The sequence below is a fragment of a genome, unplaced genomic scaffold, assembly GCF_019419815.1.
Source record: "Pyrus x bretschneideri cultivar Hongxiangsu unplaced genomic scaffold, Pyrus_bretschneideri_v1 Contig265, whole genome shotgun sequence".
NCBI lineage: Eukaryota > Viridiplantae > Streptophyta > Magnoliopsida > Rosales > Rosaceae > Pyrus > Pyrus x bretschneideri.
In genome coordinates this window covers 167,628-186,371 of record NW_025999574.1, presented here as the reverse complement: position 1 = coordinate 186,371, position 18,744 = coordinate 167,628, and the positions used below count along the sequence as shown (strand labels likewise).

The window sequence follows — 18,744 nt, the reverse complement described above, 5'->3', positions numbered from 1 at the left end:
TCGCTCGGAAGATCAGGAAGGCGAATGCCAGAGGTTGACATTGGTTGGGCTATCCCAGCAATGTACCACAAAAGGCCTTTCTCTCACTGGTAGACGGCTACTTCTTTAGCTTCTTTTTACTAGCGCGCTTCTTTTTCTCGTTAGCACATGATCGCTAGCTCAATCTCCAACTATTGTAGTCTTGAAGATGTCTCGCTTGTAGTATGACATCTGGATGAAAAAGATCCCCTGAGGTCCTTTACCCTACCCACCCCTAGACCGTACAGTTCTTTGCCTTTCCGTCACCTAGCCCCGTCCATTAACAACTTTAAAGAGACCTTAGGATCATGTGTTAGTTCATCAATTGGCGCATTCGATTACTTTTAATAGAGGTTGGCGAGTGTTAGAACCAAATTTGCATACCTTCGTGAGCGATGGTTGAGCGCAAATCTGAGCAACCTGCAAAATAATGAAACAACCGTGAACAAGCCAAGGACCCAGATGAGGGGTTGTACCAACCAAAGGTTCTCCGACAGTCAATGTAGTGAATGATTTTAGACTGAAGCAGTAGGCAAGAGAATTCAAGTGTTTAGATTGCATTACCACAGATGAACCCTAGACGTGTATATTTAAACCGTGGAAGGGAGACCTTTTTAGGATAGAATCGTTGTTCAAAGCCAGGAGAATCCTAGAGGATATCTAAAAGTAGATATTGCATGCTTTTAGGAGTTATGACTACTTGCGGCACAACCAATCCCTTGGTTGTAAGAACTTAAAGACTTATAGGATTTGATTGTATTCATATTCAGATCAGATCACATGTCTTGCGAAACAATCATGGTCATCCAAGAGAGTCACTACGACTCTGCCTAGTTAAAGTAGAGTTATGGTGGCACCCCTACTCCATCTAATACATCTCTGCTTGGAGCTAGTGAGTACATGACCAAACTTCTTAGGTAACTGTATAAGGATTAGTTTTACTCCTGGCCTGGAAAATCATGGTCCCACAACGAAGTACTTATCATTTTTTTTTGCAAAATAGAAGCCCACAACAAAATATAAAAATATAAAATATAAAATATAAAATAAGAAATATAAAATAAAAAAAAACCAATTAAGATTATTGATCATAATTTCAAAATTTGTAAGCTTAATGAATTTTGAAATTAAAACTTTGAATGGAATACTTACATAAATGATCGCACAACCACTCTCACTTGTCAATCCTCTCCTTAAATTTCGAGGGTGGATCTGTATGAGCTTCAGCAGGAGATGCATAAGTCTTGTAGTACATATGCAGCTCATACTTTCACTCTCCGCTCAGTCCACGCTCAGTTTATGTACTCTTTCGTATTTAGGTACTCTATATTAATGGATAAGTTGGTCTGAAATAGAAAGAAAAAAAAAAAAACCAAGTGTAATAGTTAAAAAAAAAAATCCATAATAAGTAACAGTTAAAATATCATAAATTAAAAATTCACCGAAATCTTTCTCATCGTATTGTCATGCATTGAGGGAAAGCATCTTCCATGAGGGGTCGGGCATGGGGCACTTGGTCTGGATGATGGCACCCATGTCATGAGTCAACAAGCTGTTGACCTTTTTGCTTGCTCGAGGATGAAGTGGGCTGTCATCAACCACGATCCTGTTTTGTAATAAGCAGGTGATCTAGTTGGAGGCCAAGCCTATACAAATCCCTTGCACTTTGGTCTTCTTCCCGAGTGGGAGTTCTCTGTCTCCCTATTATCGCATGGATGTTGAATCGGCCTCCGCGACTTCAATATGGTGGGATGGGAATACCATAGGCTCATGTCATCTACAGTTGTGAACATTCTTGATGGATCGAGGCACCCACGATGCATCAGATGTACTGAGGCCGACTGATAACTTCGCAGTGGCCGTTGGGTATCTGTAGTCGGGTCAGTCTAACCCGAAGTGAAGGCAGAGTGGCGGCCATTGGTGATCAATTGTGACGGCATCTATGAAAAAGAAACACAATAATTTGTACAATGTTCACATATTTCCTACAATTTTCACAAATTTCACATATTTCCGATAATTTCACATTTGCACAATTTTTTTTTTTTACAAATTTCCCTATTTTCCTATAATTTTCTACAAATTTTACAAATTTTCCAATTTTTGTATAATTTTTACAAATATCCCTATTTCCTACAAATTTCATATAAATTTCACAAATCCTAAAACTCTACCATTAGTCCTACAAGTTGCACAAGTTCCTACATTTTTTATTTTTATTTTTTTTTACAAATTTCACATAAATTTCTCAAGTTTCTACAATTTTTACAAATTTCCCTACACAAATTTCCATGTTTTCCTGCCCTTCACAAATTTCATATAAATTTCACAAATCATAAAATCCTACTTTTAATCCTACAATCCTAAAATTTCACAAATCCTAATTTCACAATCTTAATTTCACCTAATTTCGCAAATCCTATAAATTATCTTACAAATATTAAAATTAGAAACAAAAGAGAGAGACAGGACTTAAAGTTTTCAGAGAAAGGACGGAAGTACAGAGAACAAAAGGTTTGTCGCGCTGGAGGAAGGACGGGCTGGAGGTGGATGCTGGCAGAGAGAGAGCGAGAGCAGAGAGAGAAGAGAGAGAATTCAGTGCCACGCGAAGAGGAAGAAGAGGAAGACTCTCTGTGTTATAACATGACACGTGTCCATAACCTTAAAATTTGGTCGGGCAAACTAGGATAGCTAGTCGGGCAAATGTCAATTAAACATGTCAACTTAGTTTAATTTTTTGACGAAAAAATTAGTGGGAAATAAAGTTTGGCTGATGAATTTTATAGTATTTCGTCAAGGAACCCTTTTAATCTAGTGAAAAATTTGAATTTTTGGGAAAAAGCGAGGTGAAATTTTTACGTCAACTTTCTGAATTAGATTCTTGACATATTTAACTTAACTCACAAATATGTCTTCATTCTCCTTGTATTGAACTTCAATTTTCACATATCCTTAAGTTCAAATGCCTCACTCAGATTTTGAATAACTAGCTGCACTTTGGAAGAATTGAAACATGTCAATGTAATATCATCAACATATAGTAATAGCACTAACATATCATCACCATCATGTTTGTCAAATAGACTAGAATCTAATTGAGAAACTTGAAATCCAATAGAGGGCAAATAACTAGTAAACTAGGAATTCCAAGCCTTTAGTACTTATTTAAGTCTATAAGAGTGATTTGGCCAACTTACACTCATGATTTGGATGTTGAACAGTGATAAGGCCCTGAGGTTGCCTCATATAAACCTTTTCCTATAATTCACCATGTAAGAAGCATATGTGAAGATTCTAGAGAGACAGAGGACATCGGCATCAACATCGTCCCTCAACTCACATACTACCACATGCACAACTACATGTGTAGGAGTTTATTACAAATTGCTCAATGGTATTAAAACTAAAATCATTCGGATTTCTTTTGATTAACTATATTTTCAGAGAAGCTATCATGACCACATATGGTTTTGGTAATTTGGCACGTATCTATGTCCAATTTTGTATTTGGATTGATAACTTTCATCACATGTTGTTCCTACTTCCAGGTTACATTTTGACAAGTTCGGACATATCTATAGAGAAAATCCTCTTTGTAAGTATTTTTTTTTTCCTTTTTCAAAAGAAAAAAGGAAAAAAAAAAACTTTAAGGAAAAACTTTCGGTATTATTCATTTTAACGAAAAATTATATCTTTACACTAAAAAGTCAATCATTGTACTATTCACTTTACCTTTTATTTTGTCTTTATCGTTAAAACTCAAAGCTTTTAAATATTTTTCATTAATTTTCCTTATAAAATAAAAAAAAAATAAAAATAAACAGAGCGAATGAATAAAATGAGGAAAAAAAAAGGTGTGGAATGTTACAAGTGAGGATGCACGTCGATCGCCATAGTAATAGCCAACAACATCATTACATCGGTGCAAATAAAGTAAGAGGTGTAAGTATGGTTGTCATTGCAGTATTTTTTTTATTTTTAAAATTTATTATTGAAGGAAAAAAAAGTTTGAAATTATTATAATAATTTAAATGAGAGGAGAGTTTCAAACTTGAAACAAATTGGTTGAAATCCAAAACCCTATGCTTGCAGTATATTTTGGATGTTAAAGATGAACAAAGCTTGATTGCTTAAAACAAAGTAGAAGCTCATGCTCTTACAACTTGACGAGTGTCCAAGTTATTTGTTCAAGCTTTAATTTTTTAATTTTTTAATTTTTTAAACACTTGTCAAATTATTATTGAGTGAGAATAGAAGCTCTGCTTTTTTTGAAACAGCCAACATTTGTCCATTAAAGATTGTACAAGTTTTGCTAAGCGGAGGGATCGGTGAAGTTTGGTAGTATCATAATGGCACCTAATATATTTAAGTTTGGTAATCCCAGTCGTCAAAGTCAGCAGCTTGGAGCAATCGTAATCTAACCGCGGTGACGAGATCCCCACTAGGAAGACCAGACCTGTCTGTTGAAACATGTGTGTGCACAGTACATATTACATGCACATACCTGCAGAATTATTGGAACACAAAAAGACTTGTCAGTTAAAATCACCACTGTATATATCCGTACGTCCAACTTCATCGTCATACATATATGTGCATGAAGTAGAGGAAGCATTCTGTAGTACAGCAGCAGCAGTAGTAGTTGTCTCTTCTCTTTTAAGGTATAGAGAGTTTTAATGAAAAATCTACAGCATTGTTTATTTTAACGAAAAATTATATTTTTACATTAAAAAGTTAATTATAATATTATTTGTTTTACTTTTTATTTTATTTTTATCATTAAAACTCAAAATTTTTAAATTATTTTTATTAGTTTTCTTTAAGATATATCAATGTATGTACGCAGACGTAGCTTTATAAATTATTTATCAATGATAACTGTAAGTATCTGCCGACTAATAACTAGTGCACCTCTGCAATTGGACTGCATTGATTTTGTGCGGTGATCAGTGAGAGTGGGGGGTTGCGATTAGATACCTGTTGTTGTCATTTTACACACACATATACATAACACTGATACAAACCCGATCAAGCAGAGGATGTGAGGACAAAAAACAAAAGACTGGGAAGGTGACTTGACAGGTTGATCGCGACCAAGAAAACATACGAGGGTCCACTGGCACCGTTTGGTTTATCCTTCCATCCATTCATTTATTCGGATGTATACTTAATTAATTAAACAGTCAAGTATTTATTTGACCATCTGACCGGAGCCAGACCCTGTCCTTTTGTGGACTTTCTGACAAACAATTTAATGTTGGTGTCTGGGTTGAAAGACCTGCGAGCAACCAAACTAAGTAGGCCGGGGATCGACACCGATCTTCTAGGTTTTTTTGGAACCCTAGTAAGTGTTAAGAAAGTACTGGAGGGAGCGATCGATGGCTAGTTGTGTTTGTTTTGTCTTTCTCACTGTTCATTGATGCCTTTTGTTCGTTTTTTTTTTTTTTTTTTTTTTTTTACATAATTTCCAAAATAATATATGCAGGCAGGATACCCGTGAGTTTCATAGACAGCCGTTCACGTTTATGTTAGGATATTTTTTGATATTTTATGGATTAGGGTTTTCCTACTATAATGAAATGTGATATCTTTTCCATTTTCTAGTAGGTTTGGGCTTGCTTCTCTGTTTTTCTTTTAATTTTTAATATTTTAACTTTTGGAATTTGGTCTTAAAAAATATGAATAAATACCTTTTTGTAACTTTGTAGTAATAAAGTATTAACCTAAATGTAGTTTTTTTGTTATGCATCCGTGTGATGAACAAATTTTACGCAAACGTAGAATAACTCTTTGGTACCTTTAAAATCAATAAAGAAAAGAAAAGACCTTGTCACACCTATGTGGTGTGAACCAACTAAGAAGCGATAGGTTTCATGGTTAAGAAACATTATCCCCCCTTAGCCAACAACAATTGACTATAGCAGATGTAATGAGGGACACCAATTAAGAATCCCGTTTAAGGATGAAACATCAGCCGTAATATATTGGATCTTGTTGCAGTCCTATTGGATTAGGAATGTGATTGTGTAAATCTTAGTGTATCTAGAAGTATCTTGTATATTCCCTTTAGTAGTTTAATTCCAATTAGAGATGTAATCTTATTAAGGTAAGGATTCTACCTATCCTACTACTATAAATGAAGGCATAAGGGGGTGATACAACACACACCTCAGAATTACATATCTCTCTTCTCTTTCAGTTGCCCTGGCCCCTCTCCATCTCTGTCCTTCATACAGTTCAGTCAAATAGGCCTACAATACGTTATTAACACACTCTTGCCAAAAGCTAAGGAATTGAAGGATCGTAGGAGGATGCTTTCTTCTACAAAATTCAAAGGTTTTTAATTGTTTTCTGCCAATTATGTTCTTCTAAAATAAATTAAGGTATTTGAAAAAATCTTGAAGCATGAAAGCAATCCCCATGATGCATGAATCCCCTATATTTATACTTTCCTTCCAATTATATATATTGTATATATGTTCATATATTTTGTCAATATATATACTTGTTCATGCATTACGCATTTATGCTATGTGGAATTTGTGAGTCAAAGCATCGAAATTAATTTAGAAGCAATTAGGGTTTTTAACCCTGGAATTCGAAGAAAAAACTTGGGATTAATTTTTTTGCGACACCATCGCCGCACCACTGTGGCACTATAGCTGGACCGTTGCGTTGGCCTGAAGCCCAACCGCTTAGGGAACAATGTTGTTTTGACACACTAGACTATGCGCGCAGCCTTTCTGGGCTTGCTGCCTTTCGAACCCAACTAGGCTTCGGCCTAGGTTGACTACAACATGGGCCTGAAGTCCCCAGTCCAACCCGAGTCCATGCCAACACAACCTGTCATCGTCTATTGGGTTTTTACCTTGCCTCGGCCTACATGCCTTAAGCCTTTGGCCTGCTGGGCTTGTCCTTACAGCCCGTTGAACCAAAACCCAACTTCGGCTGGGGCTTCACCCCCGTGCACTGGTCTCAGCCCATATCACAAATAGCCTTGTTGCTGGGCCTCCCAGCTCTCGGCCCGTGGCTTGCAGCCATGTATTGGGCTATTTGCCTTTTAGGGCTTTGCCTTACTGAAGGCACCCAAGCCTAATATGCCCTTTAGGGCTTTGCCCTACTGACGACACCCAAGCCCAATGCTATTGCTATGGTTTTTGGAATGTAATGCTAATTTTTGGTATTTTAAATATTTTTAACTCGAATGTTATAATAATTTTTGCTTTTACGATCGACCCTAGCAATCCACTAATCTGACAATTGATCCAAAATTATTGGCCCGAAGTCCACTTTTTGGCAATTAACGATTTAATAAGTTATTTCCTCTTTTTGAACCGTTTGACTATCTTTTGTAGTCCCGAAGCACTCACACTTGGGTTCCTGAAGCAATCCACAAATCCACTACACTTTATTGTATATTGTATTCTGCGTTCTTGTAGGTACTCCTATATGAACTGAATGTTCATAACTAAATCGAACCTGTATTTTCGAATTTAGTGCCTTTGAAACCTGAAGTTTTCATTCAGAACTTACGACATGAAACCTGTAGCTTTCATGCTTAAATTAAACCAATAAATGTCTATAGAACCTGTACGTTCTACAATATATATCTATGACTTTCCATATGACTAACCACGTTTTTGTGTAGGGACATGTTGAACTTGAACGAGCTCGATTTCATTGCTCTGGAAGTCTCTGGAAGAAACTACTTGAATTGGGCTCAAGACATGAAGTTCCATTTTATTGCAAAAAGTCCCAGAGCAACGACGATGCACCCATCGATGAAGCTGAGAAAGCTACTGCTATGATCTTCATTCGCACACATATCTATGATGCACTGCAAACAGAGTACCTCATAGAGGAGGATCCATGTACCTTATGGTTCACTCTGGCCGATCGCTTCGATCATCAGAAAGACATTTTCTTGCCTAAAGCAAGGCACGACTGGCAGCATTTACGCTTCCAAAACTTTAAGTCTGTGAATGAATACAACTCTAAAGTTTGTAGAATCTAATCACTATTTGAGTTCTGTAATGAGGACTTAACCGAACATGATATCCTGGAAAATACCTGTTTGAACTTCATTGCCACCAATATTGTCCAACAGCAACAATATAAGGCACAAAAGTTCACCAAATTTTTGGATTTGATATCTGTTCTCCTTCTCACTGAAAAGCAAAACCAGCTTTTGATGAAGAATCATCAAGCTCGACCCACTGGCTCGAACACCACGCCTGAAGAGTATACGACCAATTTTAGCAGGGAAACCCTGTCGTGGCTGTGGAAAAGGGCGGCAAGGCCCACCACAAGTCCAAGGTCCACCGAAAAAGGCCTATCTAAATGAGGAAACTTGACCCAAAATCGCCAAACCCTTGCCTTGAAGGCCTTAAACTTCAAGAACAAGGGAAAAACTATCGTTCAATCTGATTTCACTGAACTGGACATGTGCGATCACTGTAGATCAAAGGATCATTGGTTACGCGTATGCCAAGTTACCCCCGAGGCTATTGCCAAGTATCATTCCCATTATGAGTCTAACTTTGAGCATGTAGAACTTTCCGAAGGTGCTACTACAACTCTGGAGGTTTCAGATTTTTAGGAGGCATTTGCTCCTATGGAAGAATAAAGTTTCATTTTTCTGAGACATGTTAGGGCATTTTTTTTATCCTTAGTCGCTAAACCCACTAGGAGTGGCCGAACCCCCCTAAATTTTAATGTTTATGGTTTAATTTTCGGACAATTTTTCTAAGTATTTGGAATTATTTGTTTGGTTTTGGTTTGTTTTGAACTATGGATAATTATTTTATGGATGTTATTTCTCGAATTGATTAATTGAATGAATGGAATTATATTTATGTATGTGATCAATTCAATTAATTTATTTCTAGGTATGATTAGTAGAGAAGTTAGTTGTCTGGTTTAGACAAAATTGAAAACAAAATAGATAAGCTTTCCCAACCAAATCCTACACGTAGAGAAAATCATTGGTGAACTTCCCAGAATCTTCATCCAGTACCATTGCCTTGAAAACAATGTCCACAAGCCAAAAAATAGATCAAATGTTACATGAATTAAAACGGGAAAAAACAGTCAATGTTTAACAACATCCAAATGAGTCTCATGAAGAAACAATTTCGACAGTATGGGATTCAGAAAATGAAATCGAAACCAATTCCGTTAGGAAAGTAGCACAAGCTTTTCAAAATCTTGAACTGAAACAAATCACAAACAAAAGAGTCAATCCAACAACTCTTACCAAAAATTGGTATCCAAGGCCAACACCTCTGGATATTTAGTTTGAGGAAAGAAACATCCAAAATCAATTCTCTGTCTCAGCTGATAAACTTTATGGATGGAATATAGATGGTTTATCAGAACAAGAATTCTTGAACAAACAACAACACATCTCTATGGTTGCTGATAGTTATATTACCAATCATAACCTTAGTCAAACAAAAGTTGTCAACCTATTGTTCACTGGATTCACAGGAATGCTTCATTCTTGGTGGGAAAAACATCTCATTGAATAATCAAGAAATGAAATCAAACATGCAGTAAAAAAAGATTAAGATGGAACACCCATCTTTGATGAACATATCGGACAAGGAGTCCCAGATGTAGTCAATACCCTACTTTTCACCATTATAGAACATTTCATAAGAACACCCAACAATGTTACTTCCAGAATTCATGATCAACTTAGTAATTTAAGATGTCCAACCCTAAGCGATTTTAGATGGTAAAAAGATGTTTTTATGTCTAGAGTCATGCTTAGAGAAGATAGTAATCAACCATTTTGGAAAGAAAAATTCATCAATGGATTACCAAACCTTTTTGCTAATGAGGAAGGTATCATACCATATCATACCCTTACATATGGAAATATAATTAATATTATCCAGAAGGAAGGATTAAAAATGTGTATAGATATGAAAATCTCAAAACAAGTTAATAAAGATAAATCAATAGCCAAATACGAATTAGGAACATTTTGTGAATAATATGGATTACCTCCTATTGCTCCATCCAACAAAAAGTAAAGATCAGAAACCTACAACAGGTACACAAGTAAGTACTCTAGTAGGAGATATCCCAAATATAACAAATTCAAAAATAAGAATTTTGAAACAAATAAATTTTACGAGAAACCCAAGTCCAACAAGTGGAAGAGGAAAGCCTCAGGAAAATTCCACTCCAAGAAAGAAGAACAAAAAGGAAATTGCTATAAATGTGGCAAATTCAGTCATTATGCAAATAAATGCAGAGTAAGGAAAACAATCAATCAATTGAAAATCTCTGAAGAAGATAAAGCTCAATTAATCCAAGTCCTAGAATTAAGAGACACATACCATAGTCAATCCGAAGATGATTTAAGTTCTAATTCGTCTTCTTCCAATAATTTATCAAGTAGTCTTTCATTCCCCCGACATTAAAATAGGATGCACTGACACTTGTTGTAAAACGATTTCAATCCTCAATAAACAAGAAAAACAAGAAGATCTTTGTATTGAATTAATCATCAAAGTAGAAGACCCTGAATTAAAGTCATTTTATTTGAAGAAACTTAAGAAATTAGTGTCCCAGGAAGAAACCAGTACTAGTCAACCGCAAGTATCCCAAAAAATTAGCGTTAGCACAACCCAAGAAAGATTCAATAAGTCTAAGAAAGAGATTACTGTCAAGGACTTATAAAGAGAAGTCAATAAAATCAAAGATGAAATTAGGTTTCTAAAATCAGAAAACCTAGAAGTACGTACATATCTCAGTAGAGTTCAGACACAAACACTTGCCAATAATAATGACGAAGAACACAATAGTTCTTCCAATTTAGATTCTTAGTCTGAAGAAAAATCATCAAAAGGTTTAATAGTAGGATTATTAGACAAGATAAGAATCTAGAAATAGTATTCTAAAATCAAAGTAATAATTGAAGATTTTCACTTAGAAACAATTGCTTTGATTGATTCAGGAGCAGACTTGAATTGCATTCCAGAAGGATTAATACCTACTAAGTATTTTTATAAATCAACAGAGATACTTAGTGCTGCAAACCAATCACCAATGTAATTAAAGTACAAAATTCCAAAAGCCCATGTCTGTCAAAACAATGTCCGTTTTAAAACCCCATTCATTCTAATCAAAAGGATTTCAGTATCACCACCAAAATATTAGGAAAAAAAATCACATTTGAGTTCTACACGGAAACAGATCTCAAAAAACTAAGACAATTACAGTTAGATAGCATCTCAAAAACCATCAATCTAGTTACCAAAAAATCACAACAAATTCATTTCTTAAAAGAAGAAATTAATTACAAAAGAATTGAAGAACAATTAACAAACAAATCTTCGTTACAAAGCATTGACAACTTTCAAAAAAAACTTATTAATGGAATTTGTTCGTATATTCCCAACGCCTTTTGGCATAGAAAACAACACATTGTCAAACTTCCTTACAATAAGGATTTTGATGAAAAGAAAATACCCACTAAAGCCAGGCCAATCCAAATGAGTCAAGAAGTTATGGAATTCTGTAAAACAGAAATTCAAGAACTTCTTAATAAAGGAATAATTAGAAAAAGCAAATCACCATGGTTATGTCCTGCTTTCTATGTCCAAAAGAATGCAAAATTAGAACGAGGAACCCCTAGGTTAGTTATCAATTACAAACCTCTTAATGAAGTCCTAGAATGGATACGATACCCAATTCCCAACAAAAGAGATCCAATTAGGAGACTCAGTCAAGCTGTCATTTTCTCAAAATTTGACATGAAGTCTGGATTTTAGCAAATTCAAATTCATGGGGATGACAAATACAAAACAACATTTGTCACTCCTTTTGGTCATTATGAATGGAGTGTAATGCCTTTCGGTCTTAAGAATGCACCTAGTGAATTTCAAAATATCATGAATGGAATATTTAATCAATACAGTCATTTCTCAATTGTTTATATTGATGATGTTCTCATTTATTCCAAATCGATAGATGAGCATTGGAAACACTTATACATATTTGCTAGGACAATTAAGTCAAATGGATTAGTTGTCTCAGCAACCAAAATCAAGTTGTTCCAAACCAAGATTATTTTTAGGATACAATATCCACCAGTCAACCATTCAACCAATAGATAGAGTAATTCAATTTGCAGATAAGTTTCCAGATGAAATCACTGACAAAACCCAATTATAGAGATTTCCAGGATCATTAAACTATGTTGCCGAATTCTATCCCCATCTTAGACAGCAATGTAAATCTTTGTTTGATTGTCTCAAAGAAAATCCCTCACCATGGTCCAATACTCATACTTCCATCGTCAAGCAAATCAAATCACATGTTAACACTTTGCCTTGTCTTGGCATTCCAACCCCCAATTCATTCAAAATTGTTGAAATTGATGCCTCTGAAATTTGTTACAGAGGTATTCTCAAACAGTCCATTTCTTCTGGATCTCTTGAATAAATTGTTCATTTCCATTCAGGAGTATGAAATCCAGCACAAAGTAATTATAGTACTATTAAAAAAGAAATATTATCTATTGTATTATGCATTAACAAATTTCAAGATGATTTATTAAATCAAAAGTTTTTAGTCATAGTCGATTGCAAATCTACAAAAACATGTTTTACAAAAAGATGTTCAAAACATTGCATCAAAACAAATTTTTGCACAATGGCAAGCCATATTAAGTATTTTTTATTTTGAAATTGAATACATTAAAGGCAGCCAACCTTATATATATAACTATTGTATGAAGCTTTGGAAATAGGCCAAGTAGTTCTTTCATTCACAAATAGATTAAAAAGAACCAAATTTTATACTCAAGTCTGAATGAAAAATAGCAATTTGTAATCATTGATTCATTTTGGCAAAAAAAAAAAAAAGGAAGAAAATAATGTTAAAGGGAGAAGTAAATAACCTTACATTTTATTCATCTTGTTGCATATGGTATGATGTTAGCACATCTTTATATACAACATTTGAGCACTAGAAACATTTGCAAAGCTGACAATTGCTGTAAAAAGAAAATGCATAACAGAGTTACAATCTGTTGCAATTGCACCTCAAATTCCAAATCTTCAGGGAATTGAATATGACTTACTTTTTAAATTGGTAGAACAATTTGGAAGGCATGACAGAACCTGGACAAAGCATTACCATATGAGCAGGACATCAAAACATATAAGAAAAAAACTGAAATTCAAAACTAAAATACCACATATGTATTGGGAAATTAAGTAAGACATTCGTCAAACTATTTAGGGTAGAAACATCCAAAGGTAAGATAGTCTTTGTATTTATTTGAGGTTTTGGTACCCCCAGTCCAAATTTTATATTCAAGTCTAAATGAAAAATATCACTTTGTAATAATTGATTCATTTTGGCAAAAAAAAAAAAGAAAGAAAATAATGTTAAAGGGATAAGTAAGTAAACCTGATGTTTTATTCATCTTGTTGCATATGGCATGATGTTAGAACATCTTTATATACAACATTCCTTGTATAAACTCCAGATTGTCCTGCAATGACACCATTTCTTATAAGGACCTTGGTTGTCTATGTGGAAACTCCTCTTGACAAAGCTACATAAAGCTGGCCATGGCTGAACACATGATTAGGGAGATAGACACCCACATATGGAATTGTTTGGCCTTGAGATTTGTTTATGGTCAGCGCAAACCTTAATCTTACAGGAAATTGTCGACGTATAAAAGAGAACGGAAGCTTTACATTTTCCGAAGGCTTCAAAGGAATGCGTGGCAGGAAGACTCTTGTGCCCTTAATGCCCAGTTAATATTTCAACATCAATGCAATTTGGAAAGAATCGCCAACATATCAACCTTGTTCCATTGCATAACCCAGTTTTTGGATCAATATTTCTAAGGAGCATGATTGGTGCACCCAACTTCAATGTCAACTTATGAGTAGGTAAGCCACCTAGAGTTATAGAATTCAAAAACTCTTGTTGATATAAGTTTTGAGGGTCATCGTCAACTCTATCAAAAGAGTAATAAATGTGTTGTTCCCCAGGAAATGAGTTTAACACCACTTCATTTAACTTGTCAATGTCCTCATTCCTTGGGGTGATGATAGCCCTATCAACCATATAAGAAATGTTGAAAGCATTCTCCTCTAATCTTGGGAATACAAAACCAATAAGCTGACCGATTGATTCATCGCCATGCCAAGGAATAACAAATGAATCCGGGATTCTAATCATATCATCTTCTACAAATGACTCATTTCCGTCACCAACACGGAGTAGGAATTCTACAAAATCAGGGTCTTGTTGAGCTCTCATATTATGTTTCAATCGGATAACTTGAATCTCGTTCCATAATGAGGACTTTACAATGCGTGCATCTATCAGTTGCGCTTTGGTTCCATGAGGCATAACGGGAAGAACTTGACGAAAATCTCCTCCAAGAATCATCACTTTGCCACAAAATTGTGTTTCCATGCCTGTTACATCTCGTAAGATTCTATCTAAAGTCTCAATTGCTCTCTTATGAATCATAGTGGCTTCATCCCATATAAGAACAACTGCACGCCTTAGAGGTTCCGCCAAATCTGATTGCTTGCTTATAGAGCAAGTGTTGGTGGACAATAAGTTGATAGGAATATTAAATCGTGAATGTGCTGTTCTTCCTCCAGGTACAATAGTAGCTGCAATATCAGATGTGGCTGTTGCAATAGCTATGAGACCATTACTCCTTAGCGAAGCAAGAATTGCACGATAAAGGTAAGTCCTTCCAGTACCGCCGGGGCCATCTACAAAGAAAGCTGCTGATTGATTACATGTAATAGCTCTCATGATTGTGTCGAATGCAATGTGTTGATCAGTGTTTAATGTCTAAATTGATTGCAGGTCTTCTGGGGGAGCATGAACTGTGAGCTCATCTTGTATAATTGTTAGAGTTGCTGAGCTATTCATGGACATATCAATTTGTGAAAGATCATAATCATGAATTCTTTTACCATGTTGTTGTAACAATGCATTCAGATCCTGCAACAAAAGATTGATGATAACCCTATTATTTGAGCTGCTGGATGTTGGGTAGTCTTGCCCCATAAATGAATGAAATTCCTCCCATAAAGTACGCACTCCAATAGGTTCACAATACACTAATATTGTGACAAATAACCTACGCAAAGCTGATGGCATGTGAGTTGTTGCAGCTTCTAGGAGGCATTGGTGAATGCTATTGTCATCCTCAAGCAAACCCTTCCTTTCAGCCGTTTGCTTAAATGTTGGAAATGCAACTCATTAACTATCAGAAGATGATCGAATGATATGGGACCTCCGACATGATTTAATAGAGTACGTAAGTAAAATCGTTCACCTTCAGATGGACATACTGTATAAATTAGTCCGATAACCTTTTGTTGTGAAACCCTCCTTTGCCATTTTTTTTCCAGTGGCAACCCATCTATAATGTTCAGGGAATTCTCTATATAACCATTGTCTTGCAAATGGATCAGTGCAGTTGATACGGAAAAATTCGGTGAGCATCGTCTTTGAGCTGCTTGTGTTAGACAGAACTTCCATAATTGAGATGTGACTATAATATCTGACTTGATGCCTATTTGGAAGATGAACTTGCAGCCGCTCTACTGAAGGATATATACGATTCATAGGAAATGAAAATAATTTCCATAAAGCTTCTGAAGCACAAATGCATCTTGCGTCTAAGTACTTTGATATTTCATCAAAAAATGGTCCCAAACGCACCTTAAAGGAAACACGATCAGGTCCCTTGTACACATATTTATACAGATACTTGACACACTTTATGCTGCTACAGACCTCAACATTTATATGAGAATCATACTTCAATAATAGCCATGGGTTATATGGAACAACCCACCTATTATCTATTTCTACTTCAATGTTTCGATCTAAAGCAACATATCTACCATCATTGCACCTCATGTACACTGGGTAACAATTATTTCCTTGCACTGTGACTTCAGAAAACTGCTTAGGAAAGGCTTTTTTACAGCTTCCATTTTTCATACATGGAGAGTTTGGATTAAGAGCCCCACACAGTCCATAGATCATATGTTTCAGGACAATATTGTATAACTCAGGTTCTTCTTCTCTGTATGGAATTTCAACTCTCACAAAGCGATCATAGTCATCAAGTGTGTTTAACTTGTCTGACTCTACAAGAATAATGAGCATGTGACAATGTGGCAGACCCCTTTTTTGAAATTGAATTACATGCACATGAGCGATTGTCTTACCAAGAACTCTAGTGTTGTAAATAACTTTCTTCAGATGTTCGTATTTGGTTCTGAAAATTCTAGTTAGCAGTCTGGCCTATCTTGTGATGTTTGGCCAGGAAATAATTCACTTGTTATCTCCTCCCATGATGGATTACACGTCATAGTTAGAAATATGTCTGGCTTCCCATACTTTTGAACCAATGCCATGGCATCTTGATAACGCTGATGCATATCACGGGGGCTTCCACCAAAAGATGAGGGGAGTATTGTTGTTCATCCCACATTTCCTATTTGTTGTTAAAGATGACATTTCAAGTACATTTTTATAAAAATTCTTTAGGAATGCAAACTAATAGAAATTAACTTGGAAAGTGTGGATTTGGTACATACCAGCATGGAATTCACCCGATGCGAGTGAGTCTTGCAATCCTTGATATAACTCTGCTCTAATAGTTTGTTGATTGCTTTGCAGCCACCTAAGTCTATGTGCCTCAATCTTCTCATAATTGTCAACTATATATTGTTGTAATAATCGACCATCATGTAATATCAAAGACGAACCTGTTTGGCGAATCTGTATTTATCACATAATGTATTGTTATTTGTACGCAAAAATTGCAAAAAACAAACATTCAGAGATCAAGTAACGGGACAAAACATTTCGACGGTTATCAACGAAAAATCACGATTTAACGGTTATTTTAATTCCGATTTTGATGATTTTTAACAGCTACACTCCTTGACCCTATATGAATACAATGAAAGAATTCGATTTTCAATTTAAAGTATTTACACTAGTGGATACCACAAATCGTATGTTATACTTGATGAAAGTATGAATAAACTCTTAAGTGTTAGTGAATCTATCGTTTTGATGGGATACATATTCTAGGAAACTAATTTCAACGATCCAACCGTCAAACTTATTTTATATGCTTAGAGATCGCATATGCCAAAAATAGCAAAAAACAAATATTCAGAGATCAAGTAAAGGGACAAAACTTTTCGACAGGTTATCAACAAAAAATTATAATTTAACGGTTATTTTAACTCCGATTTTGATGATGTTTTACAACTGCACTCCTTGACCCTATAAGAATACAATGAATGAACTCGATCTTCAATTTAAAATATTTACACTAGTGGATATCACATCATCTTATGTTATACTTAATGAAAGCATGAATAAACTCTTAATTGTTACTGAATTTATCGTTTTGATGAGATACGCATTCTATGAAACTAATTTCAATGATCCAATCGTTGTTTGTATATGCTTCAATATCGCATCTGCTAAAAATCACAAAAAAGAAAACATTCAAAGATCAAGTAACGGGACAAAACTTTCGACGGTTATCAACAAAAAATCACGATTTAACAGTTATTTTAACTCTGACTGATAATTTTTACAGCTAAACTCCTTAACCCTATATGAATACAACAATGAATGAATTCAATCTTCAATTTAAAATACTTACACTAGTGAATACCATAAAATCTTATGTTATACTTAATGAAAGTATGAATAAACTCTTAAGTGTTAGTGAATCTGTTGTTTTGATGGGATATGCATTTTATGAAACTAGTTTCAACAATCCAACCATCAAACATGTTTGAATATACTTCGAGATCGTATACGCCAAAAATTGCAAAAAACAAACATTCAAAGATCAAGTAACGGGACAAAAACTTTCGACAATTATCAACGAAAAATCATGATTTAACGGCTATTTTAGCTCCGATTTTGATGATTTTTTACAGCTACACTCCCCGACCCTATATGAATACAATGAATGAATTCGATCTTCAATTTCAAATATTTACACTAGTGGATACCATAAAATCTTATGTTATACTTAATGAAAGTATGAACAAAATCTTAAGTGTTAGTGAATTTATTGTTTTGATGGGATACGCATTCTACGAAACTAGTTTCAACGATCCAACCGTCAAACATGTTTGTATATACTTCGAGATCGCATACGCCAAAAATTGCAAAAAGCGAACATTCAGAGCTCAAGTAACGAGACAAAACTTTTCGACAGTTATCAACGAAAAATTACGATTTAACGGTTATTTTAACTCCTATTTTGATGATTTTTTACAGCTACACTCCTTGACCTGATATGAATACAATGAATGAATTCGATCTTCAATTTAAAATATTTACAATAGTGGATATCACAAAATCTTATGTTATACTAGATTAAAGTATACATAAACGCTTAGTGTTAGTGAATCTATCGTTTTGATGGGATATGCATTCCACAAAACTAATTTTAACGATCCAACCGTCAAACTTATTTGTATATGCTTCAAGATCGCATAACCAAAAATCGCAAAAAACAAACATTCAGAGATCAAGTAACGTGACAAAACTTTTCGACGGTTATTAACAAAAAACCATGATTTAACGGTTATTTTAACTCGGATTTTGATGTTTTTTTACAGCTACACTGCTTGACCATATATGAATATAACGAATGAACTCGATCTTCAA

The 18,744-nt window shown here is 35.0% G+C and overlaps 1 protein-coding gene across 1 annotated transcript; it reads right to left on the bottom strand.

Annotated features, from left to right (window-relative positions):
* Positions 1-13,794: 13,794 nt before the first annotated feature.
* LOC103933296 lies at positions 13,795-14,829 on the bottom strand. Its single transcript, XM_009342977.2, has one exon. It carries the CDS (start codon positions 14,827-14,829, stop codon positions 13,795-13,797), a length of 1,035 nt encoding a protein of 344 aa, XP_009341252.2.
* Positions 14,830-18,744: the final 3,915 nt, after the last annotated feature.

What these genes read in the sequence shown, in the direction of transcription:
- LOC103933296 (XM_009342977.2), bottom strand. Translation starts at nt 14,829, where the DNA reads ATGAGAGCTATTACATGTAATCAATCAGCAGCTTTCTTTGTAGATGGC.